General features: G+C 41.3%; 2 protein-coding genes across 3 annotated transcripts in view; one reads left to right on the top strand and one right to left on the bottom strand.

Moving 5' to 3' along the window:
* Positions 1–290: 290 nt before the first annotated feature.
* Hnrnph2 (heterogeneous nuclear ribonucleoprotein H2) lies at positions 291–6,383 on the bottom strand. 2 transcript variants are annotated; one of them, XM_021188231.1, is made up of 4 exons: positions 6,229–6,383; positions 4,816–4,887; positions 4,615–4,659; positions 291–2,502 (listed from the first exon to the last, which is right to left on the bottom strand). In XM_021188231.1, the coding sequence occupies exon 4, from the start codon at positions 2,447–2,449 to the stop codon at positions 1,100–1,102; it is 1,350 nt and encodes a 449-aa protein (XP_021043890.1). In that variant the 5' UTR covers positions 2,450–2,502; positions 4,615–4,659; positions 4,816–4,887; positions 6,229–6,383; the 3' UTR covers positions 291–1,099. The 2 variants fall into 2 exon arrangements, with proteins under 2 accessions (XP_021043890.1, XP_021043889.1); XM_021188230.1 differs by lacking the exon at positions 4,615–4,659.
* Positions 6,384–6,607: 224 nt separating this feature from the next.
* The window catches only part of Gla (galactosidase alpha), an 11,932-nt gene continuing 8,770 nt past the window's right edge, over positions 6,608–9,769 (top strand). The window contains exon 1 of the mRNA XM_021188017.2: positions 6,608–6,824. Coding sequence (XP_021043676.1) covers positions 6,625–6,824 — 200 coding nt within the window. The 5' untranslated portion in view covers positions 6,608–6,624. The remainder of the gene's footprint in view (positions 6,825–9,769) is intronic.

Genomic DNA, 9,769 nt, shown 5'->3' with positions numbered 1-9,769 from the left:
AAAAACACAATCCAAATTTAGGCTATGAATATAGCCCTGTTGGTACAGTTCTTGTCTTGTATGCAAGCAGCCCTGGGTTTGTTCTCCAGCACTGCATAAACTGGACAGTGATGTATGACTGCAGTTCTAATACTTAGGAAGTAGAGGCAGGAGGATTAAAACTTGAGTCATTCATAGCCTGGAATATTTGAGAAAAAAATTAAAATATCAACAGCAGAGAACTTTAAAAGCCAGTTACTGTGTGTCCAGATAATAGAACATGATTTAAAAAAAAATCAAACCATGCAAGATTTTTCCAGTTTTTAAAAGGAAGATTTATTTAACAAGTTTCACTTAGTACAATACATCTAAATGGAATTCACAATACAAGGTAAGATTTAAATCAAAGCCCCAGAATTTCATACAAATAACATGACCAAACTCCTAATGTATTGGTATCACATCTCAAAATTGTCCCGGATCTTTAAAAAAAAAAAAGGTGAAAGTGTACACTCACGTGCCTTACAGGATATTAAACCAAAAAGCTAGAATTAACAAACATGCCAAATGTTGTCACTTTGAATCATAGACACAGCTCCTATATATATATATATTATTTTTACAGAAAAGCATGTTTCTCAACATGCATCTGAAGTTTTCGATGTATTGTGGTATAAGAGCAACATTTAACGTAAGTGAAACTGCTTTAAACCTAAATATGCTTACTGCTTAAGTACACTCCTACAACATAACTAACTTGAGGAAAGCTGAAAGTGGATTTGACAGTTATGGTCAATACTGAACTTGTTATTACATCCTAGATGAATATTTTCAGTGTTCAAAATTGCTGAGCTTAAAGTTTGAAAACAACCTTAACTTTCACTTTACAGTAAGCATGAATCACAAGCTTGTAATGCGAAACTGTTAAACTTAAATTTTTGTTCTTTAAAAAAAAAAAAAGGAAAAAGAAGAAAGAAAAAAGTTGACCAATAGTGATCAGAAGCAATTGTATTTCCCATTTACCAATCATACTGGATATGATGACATCCTCCCTACTCTATCCAGTTCCTATATATGTAGCTTTTATTCCTGTAGATGTTACTGGATGTTCCCTCGCTTCCTAAGCAAGGTTGGACTGATAGTCACTTGAGTTTTCCTGAAGAACTTGGTCATATCCACTCATACTGCTCTGACCACCATAACCCCCTCCATAGCCACCACTCAGCTGCTGGCTGGCCGGACCTCCATAACTAGATTGGTTGGATAAACCCATCCCTCCCATCATCTGGCTACCATAAGCACCACCGCTTGCCCCTGCTGTAGAATTCAAAAAGAGCTCTACATAGCTATGATCATAAGCTCCTCCACTTGTCCCTGCGGTAGAATTCAAGAACAGCTCCACATATCTGTGCTGCATATTTGCTTTATCTTTTGCCATAGCTGCCACAGCGTCTTCATGAGTAGCAAACTCAACATCTGCCTCACCAGTAACTCTTCCATCAGGTCCTATTTCAATGTGCACTCTCATGGGATTAAGAGGTGAGAAAAAATTGTAAATATCATTCTCAGTGGCTCTGTATGGTAATCCCCTCATATGTACACAGTGCCCCGTGGTGCTCTGGAAACTGGACCCACCATCTCCATATCTATGATCAGACATTCCTGAGAAACAGTAGTTTAGGTCTCTTCCAAATCTATCAGACCCAAAACCATACCCGTCATTATAACCACCATAGTCATCATAGCCTCCGTACCCCCCACCATAGGCACCCCGCCTCATTCTTTCAAACCCGGCTCCTCTGCCAATGCTATTATACCCTCTTCCAGCCCCTGGCCTATCGTAAGGACCTGGGCGCTGCATAGTCATGAGCTTTCTAGGTGGATCATAGTGGGTTCGGACTTCAGCTCGGCTACTCTTGAAGATTTCAATGTACCTATGCCCTATTCTCTCCTTGTGTTTCTTTAAGGCCTTCTCAGCTATCTCCTGTGAAGCAAACTGCACAAAAGCTTCCCCTGTGCTCCGCCCCTGAAAGTCCACTGGCAGTGTCATCCCATTTGGCACAATTTCCAACCCTGAAAAGAACTGAACAATTTCTTCCTTGCTACAGCCAAATGGGAGTCCTCTGAGTCGTACAAAACCATCATTGGCAGTATCAGGACTATTTGGACCTGTATGCTTTAACACCCAATCCATTTCAACACTGTTGGATTTGAATACTTCAACATATCTGTGTCCCATGGTTTCTCTGTCTTTCTTTAAAGCCAATTTCACTTCATCTTCTGATTCAAGTTCGACAAATGCTTCACCACTCGGTCTGCCTTCTCTGGTGTAGATGAAACGAACACCTGATGTGCCATTTTGGATTTTGCAATCAGAGAAGAAGCGCATCACTTCCTCCGCTGAGCAGGACCAGGGAAGGCCCCTGACCTTCACCACGAACCCCTCCCTGCCCTCTGTGCTCAGCATCATGGTGACTGATGGACTCTTGGTGGCAAGCTTGGCTCAATGCAATTTCAATGTGGCTTTAAAAAAATTAGAAAACTATTGTCATGAAAAAGTGTAAATAAGAGAAACAAAGAAAACTATTATTTTGTAAGTTCACATCAGTAAGTTTTTCAAAGGAGCCATATGAACAAATACTGCATAAAACTTTTTTTTTGTTTTTTTTTTTAAGACAGGGTTTCTCTGTATAGCCCTGGCTATCCTGGAACTCACTTTGCAGACCAGGCTGGCCTCGAACTCAGAAATCCGCCTGCCTCTGCCTCCCAAGTGCTGGGAGGCATGCGCCACCACGCCCGGCTCTGCATAAAACTTTTAATCCATTCACTTAGTGAGTGCTTATACCATTTCTCTTATGTATCAGGTCTAATTAACAGCGGTTATTTCTGGGTAGCAGTATTATAGGAATTTTTTGTTTCCATGGATACTTTTTTCCTTTAGATAATTTCGAATATTCTAAATTTTCTGCACTAAGCCAATGTATTAACATCACAGAGAGAAAATTAAAACTAAATATAACAAAGTGTAACTACATCCCATTATAGAAAAATGAAAATATTCTTTAAATCAAAAGACAAAACTCATGAGACAATACAACAAATCCATTAATAGCTTAAGAATATAAAGAAGGAATGCAAGTCAAAAAATACAGAAGTATTAAAGCCTACAAGATAAATGGAAGACATTAATATACATTTAAAGTTTTAGGAGCTAGCTTCAGTCCTCAGTTCTGCCATTGGAAGAATCAATAAGCCTGGAGAAGACTTACAGTTCTATAGGAGAACTATGTGTCCTCGTCAAAGGTAAGTGCAGATACATGGACTACATACATACTACATACATAGACTACATAGAAGGCAAGTACATAGAAGGATTGCTGATGACATGTATCAACTGGAGACAGAAGGGTTAATTAAAACAAACTATCCTGATTGTGTTCTAGGATCCAGAATCTATCTATAAAGAATTTTAATGGAAGGGGACAGAACTCCAAAGACAAGACTATCATGAAAGAGAGCAGATCTGAGTGTTCTAGTTAATGTAAGTAGACTAGACTCTTGCTTGCTTCACAAGCAAGATGATTCAGTATTCACACTACTATGTGACACGTACCTCCCCCAAACCTTAAGAAATGTAGCATTCAAACAGAAGGAAAGGAGGACTAGGTGAAATGAGCAAATTCTAAAGTGACCCATTGAGGAGGTTGCTTAGGAGCACTGGCTGCTCTTCCAGAGGTCCTGAGTTCAATTCCCAGCAACCACATGGGCTCATGATCATTCATCAATGGGATCCAATGCCCTGTTCTGATACCCTCTTCTGTCATGCAGGCTGCATACATGTAGAACACTCAAATAAACAAATAAATCTTTTTTTAAAAAAATGACCCATTGAGATGGGTGTGCCAGCATGGGTCTTTAATCTCAGCACTCTGGAAACAGAGGTAGGACAGCCTCTGAGTTTGAGGCCAGCATGCCCGACAGAGGGAGTTCCAGGACAGCCAAGGACGCATAGTTGAGACCCCATCCCAAAAACGAACAAATCACAACAAAGGATATAGGGCTGCAGGCAACTAAGGAATGCTGATAGTGGAGAGCGATGTCTTCCCCAGGGCAAAAGCACACCAATTGGTTACCGAATAGCAAATGGTCAGGCCTCAAAGCATGCAGAGATATGCTGAGCAGGTGGTATTTATGTCTTAGGAACACACACACACACACCACGCACACACACACACACACACACACATACGCGCACACACACACACACACACACACACACACACAAACACGTAATTAAGAAAAAGAGGCCAAGAATTTGAAAGAGAGCAACGTGGGGAGGTGATTAAGCATGGGAAGGTTTGGAGTGATGGAAAAGGAAAGGTGTAATGCTGTGGTTATAACTTCAAAAACAAATGCAGAGGTGAGAGGAGCATGCATATGGGCGAAAACGTCTGGGACATGTTCAAACTTCATTCAAAATGAAAATGAAAATAAACATTTTAATACCCATCAAAAATAGTGGAAATTCAACAGTGACAATCAGTCAACGTTACGGACAGTTCACAAACTAGAGTTCACCAGAAGAGGTAAAAACTGCACTATTGTGGAAAAACATGTTGGTAATATTTACCACACCTTCTGACAGAAAATCCACTTCGGGTGTGTGCCTTAAGGGATTATCTGAAATTAAGAGCAGGACTTATTGAACTACGTAGTATTTGAAAGGCATTTTATGAAGAAAAGTGGAACATTATACATTTAATATAAAGTTATAAAATTTTAAATGACTCAAGATTATTCATCTCAATTATGTTAAAAAAATAATAATTCACATACCCTTTGACCCTGTTAAGAGTTTCTTCCAGGTATCTGGTCGACAGAAATACTTTAAAAATGTTTGCTGCAGGACTGTAATAGTAAAAAACAAATCAGAAGACTAAATGGTCATCAACAGAAATGGATGAAATATATTTCTACCATAAATGGAGTTCTATGCAATTACTGACTAAGCGATCTGCCCCTTCCTGGAGAGATTTCCAAAATACACTGAATGAATGAATGAATGAACATTCATAGTATAATCCTACCTCTATTAAAATGTTCAAGAATGAAACGAAATATTTCATTGTGTGAAAGGCGTTCTGAAAGTAGCTTCCCAGTAAGATAAACTTTAAGAACAAATGGAGTGCCTTTTACCCTTTAATACTATAAAATTTCAATTTTTAAAAATTCTTTAAGCTCACTGTATTGGGACAAAAATAATCCTACAACAAAAACATAAGCATGGAAAATATGACAAAATTTTTTTTAAAAACTATTTTGTGTGCAGGGATGGGGATCAGACATCAAATGTAAACAATGGCTATTGAGTTTATGGTTTATATTTTAATTTTATTTTGTGCAGGCTTAACGGTCTGCTTAAAGAATTAATTTGACACAACACCCTAGGGACAATGGTGATTTCTACAGCATTCTGCCTCAATAGGTCCTCCCTAGTGGTAGAGAGGTTTGGCTTCCTTACGTTTCCTGAGAAGGCCACCAGGATTCTGTTACCTAACGTAGTAACCAACATTTATGAGTTAAGAATCCGTGTACTTATACCCGTCTTACAGCACAGTTTTGGTAACTGTAATGAGAGTTGGGTAGTGCTGAACTGTGGTCCCTTTTAAACGAATTTATTACTTTTCGAACGACCAAAATTCAACTCGTAGATCGTGATAAGCAGAAAAACAAACGTTCAAATAATTAAGTGAAAGCATTTATTGGGCGCCTCTCAAGCACGCATCACTTGCCCAACTCCTACTTTCAAGGATGGAATTCCCTCGGGCCCCCTCACGACCATCCAGCAGTTTGAATAGTTGAGCGCCTGAATGGATGGAGCGGTACTCCGACCGCGGGTCTCACTCTGTTGTTTATTTTTCTTTCTTTTCTTTTTCCCCTAACTCCGGACCGACCGTGTTTGAAACGCTTTTCATCTTACGGGTCCCTCTTGCGGGCAGAGGGGGAAAAGTCCCCCGAGATCCGGCCAAAGGAACTGATTTACAAAAACACGCACACAGTCACGACCGTCCACCATTTCCCCACCAGGCGCAGCGCAGGCCGCTTCCCGGCACTCGGGGAGGGGGAGGGGGGAGGAGGACGGGGTTGGGGGGGGGGAGCCGAGCACGAAAAAGGCGGAGGCGACCCCGGACCCGACTCTGCTCTTCCTTATCACCACCCGGGGTCCCCAGTTCCCACCCGCACACCAACCTCCAACGAGACCGGGGGATTTTCCTCCTTCTTCCCTCAAATGGCTATAGCGAGGCGATAGACGACGACCAGAACTACTTCTGCTCACGTAAGCGATTGTTCACGTGAGCATCTACGTCATGTGAGATCTCGGTCACGTGAGCAACTCTCGGCTTAAACTCGGGATCACTGAGATGCTGTACTTCCTCCTCCTTTGGCAATGGGGCGGGCCAAGGTAAAGAGAGCGCCAATATGATTGGTTGATGCATGTCTTACCTGACTGTTCATTGGTTCACTTTTGGAGATAACGGCCCAGTTGCCTGAGAAACGATGATGTCATTAGGAGTAGCTCATTGCCGATTGGTCCGCCCCCAGGGTACACTTAAAAGCCCAGGGAAACTGAACCAAAGGATTTCTATGGCCATGAAGCTTTTGAGCGGAGATACGCAGCTGGTCTGTGAGTTTGCGCTTTGCCCCCTGGCTTTAGTTTTCTGGAGCATTCTTGGGGCAAGAGCATTGGACAATGGCTTGGCGCGGACTCCTACTATGGGCTGGCTGCATTGGGAACGTTTCATGTGCAACCTTGACTGCCAAGAAGAGCCTGATGCCTGCATAAGGTATGAGATGTGGAGTGATCCTTCCTCTTTCCGTGTGTTTGTGTGGGTCTTTGGTAGAAGGAGTGGAACATTTGAGCTGGAGGGGTAGATCTAGCACGACTGATGCTTTTTTATTCCCAGCAATTTTTATATCATATATTTTATATTAAATTAAATTCAAAATCGTATATTCCATCCGAGATCTAGGCCGTCTCTAAACCATTATCAGTGTGTCCTGGGATTGAAGCTAGCCAGCAGCTAGTGTTTCGCACCCGCTCTATCTCTGCCTCACTGGGAATTTTTAATTTATTATTTGGTTCCACTCAGACCCTTTGCGTGGGTTTGTATTCTGCTCTTGTTTAGTGCTAGTCTTGAGCTAGCCATAAGTACAGTTGGACTGGGCAGGAGGATGACTAAGACCAATGTGATTTTTTTCTTTTTGGATCACGGGTTCTTTGGCTGTAATGAAGCTAGAGTTAGAGAAACCATTGGGATAACTGAGGTGTTCCTGAACCCCCTTCCCTTAAGCATAGCACCAGGCTGGAAAGTTGACCTGAAGGAACTTTATACATCAAAGGTGAGAGTTGCGACCAGGCACAATCCTAGTTTGCAAACTGGGATACATGTCCGTTTTAACTCACGGAGCTGACACGGAAAAAGCTGTTTAATTGCTGGGCGTGGTGGCTCAGGACTTCAGTCCCAGCACTCCAGTGCCAGAGGCAGGCAGATCTCTTTTGAGTTCAAGGCCAACCAGGCTGCATAGTGAGACACTGACTGAAAAAGGAAGAGCTGTAAAATGGTTATCTGACAGAGATGATCTCAGTTAAAATAAACCCTCTTTAAAAACCAGCTATTCCTGCTCTGATCACCTCAATTAGGCAAATAAATCAGATGTCTTTATCCTGGTATAAGAAAATGAATTATAAGTTTCTACAAATATATGGATACTTTTCTAGAAAAGATATGTTTTCCTTTCTTCAAAATCTTTTTTTTTTTTTTTTTTTTGGTTTTTCGAGACAGGGTTTCTCTGTGTAGCCCTGGCTGTCCTGGAACTCATTCTGTAGACCAGGCTGGCCTCGAACTCAGAAATTCGCCTGCCTCTGCCTCCCAAGTGCTGAGATTAAAGGCTTATGCCACCACACCTGGCCTCCCATGGACAGTTTTAAAGTGCATGTATTATCCTGCTTGTGGACGTTGTACATCGTGGTGCGGAGCCTAGTGCGCACCACGATGTACAACGTCCACAAGCAGTATTAAGGGTTGGAGAGATGGCTTCATGGTTAAGAGCACGATTGCTCTTCCAAAGGTCCTGAGTTCAAATCCCAGCAACCACATGGTGGCTTACAACCATCTGTAACAAGATCTGACACCCTCTTCTGGAGTGTCTGAAGACAGCTACAGTGTACTTACATATAATAAATACATAAATATTTTTTAAAAATCTGTGATCTGAAAAGATTAAGAACCAAGTATTAGATATTGCACAGCTCCCTTATAAGTAAGATTGAAAACATAGTAAGGTCACCCAGTGGTGACACAACTTCCTCTCTGTGTTCACCAGTTACTTCTCTGAATGCCTATAAGGGTAAGGTGAAGGTGTTGGACAGACATCATAAGAGAAAATGGCTTTCTGAGTTTCAGACTATGCCCATAGTATCCCTGAGATAAAATCTGTAGTAATTTGACAATATAGGGTTTTTTTTGTCTTTTTGTTTTGTTAATGGTGGCTGTTTTTTTGGGGAGAGGGGAGGCTGTTAGAAAACTAATGCATGGTCACTGCAAACAAGTTAGTGGTAAAAATGATATGACAGAAATTAAGCCTCCTTATTTCATCATCCAGAAATAATCATGGTGAATATCCATATACAACCCTGCAGTTGTTTATTATGTGAATGAAAACAGAGATTTCTAATTGGCTTCCGAAAAAATAGCATGACTTTTATGTGTGAGTACCATCAAGACCCCAGTGCCCTGCCTGGGTTCAAATTCTATGTTAGTGTGGCTTTAGGCAAAACAGTCATCTTCTTTTGTTTTTCTTGAAGTTTGGGGGTATTGCATATGCTAAGAAAGTGTTCTTTCTTAGAAAGGGCTGAATTCCTTACCCTTGGATTTGGGGTCACGGTCACCCTATGTGGATCAAGGTCATCTTGAACTGGGGATCCTTCTGCCACCCGTGCTGGGGTTACAGGCATGCAGAACCATGTCCAGTATAATTTTTTTTTTGCCTAAATTGGGCTGGGGATGCAGCTCAGTTAGCACAGGGTTTGCCTAGCATAGCTTTTGTAAACTCAGAATGGTGGTGCACATGTAAGTCCCAGTGTTCAGGAAGTGGAAGGAGGAATATCAGAAGTTCAAGTCTAGCTTATGTCACACAAGTTTGAGGCCAGCCTAGGATGCGTGTAAGTGACCTCAAAAAAAGTGCAGAGTAGTGAACCTGGTACAGAGTAAGAACTTGATAAATTCAAGTATCTGTATATGCTATTTTGTGCATCCTATACGTGATTTCTTTCTTTCCTTTAATGCTTTTTTTTTGCCATTTAACTGTATCATTTGAGTTTTTCTTTTATTCCATTTGTTTTGGGTCTAGCATTTGTGTAGTCAGTCCTCTGTTAAGAGCTATTGGTATTCTTCAACTTTAGTGTATCCTATATGTGATTTCTTTCTTTCCTTTAATGCTTTTTCTTTCTTTCTTTTTTTTTTTAAATGAGAAAGGTCTCACTCTGTGGGCCTGGCTGATCTAGTGCCTCAGGTCCCAAGCCCTGAGATATCATGAGCCACCACACTGGGCCAGGCTTCTTTTCTTAGAACACTAATTTTAGGGTGTAAAGGTATTATTATTTTGATAATCTTAAACAGTCATTAACCAAGAATTTTTTTGGGGGGGGGGGTTGAGACAGGGTTTCTCTGTGTAGCCCTGGCTGTCCTGGAACTCACTCTGTAGACCAGGCTGGCCTTGAACTCAGAAA

The sequence above is a fragment of the Mus pahari genome, chromosome X (genome assembly GCF_900095145.1).
Source record: "Mus pahari chromosome X, PAHARI_EIJ_v1.1, whole genome shotgun sequence".
NCBI classification, from domain to species: domain Eukaryota; kingdom Metazoa; phylum Chordata; class Mammalia; order Rodentia; family Muridae; genus Mus; species Mus pahari.
Note: the sequence above shows the minus strand (reverse complement) of the source record. Positions and strands in the feature narration are given on the sequence as shown.

What these genes read in the sequence shown, in the direction of transcription:
- Hnrnph2 (XM_021188231.1), bottom strand. Translation starts at nt 2,449, where the DNA reads ATGATGCTGAGCACAGAGGGCAGGGAGGGGTTCGTGGTGAAGGTCAGG.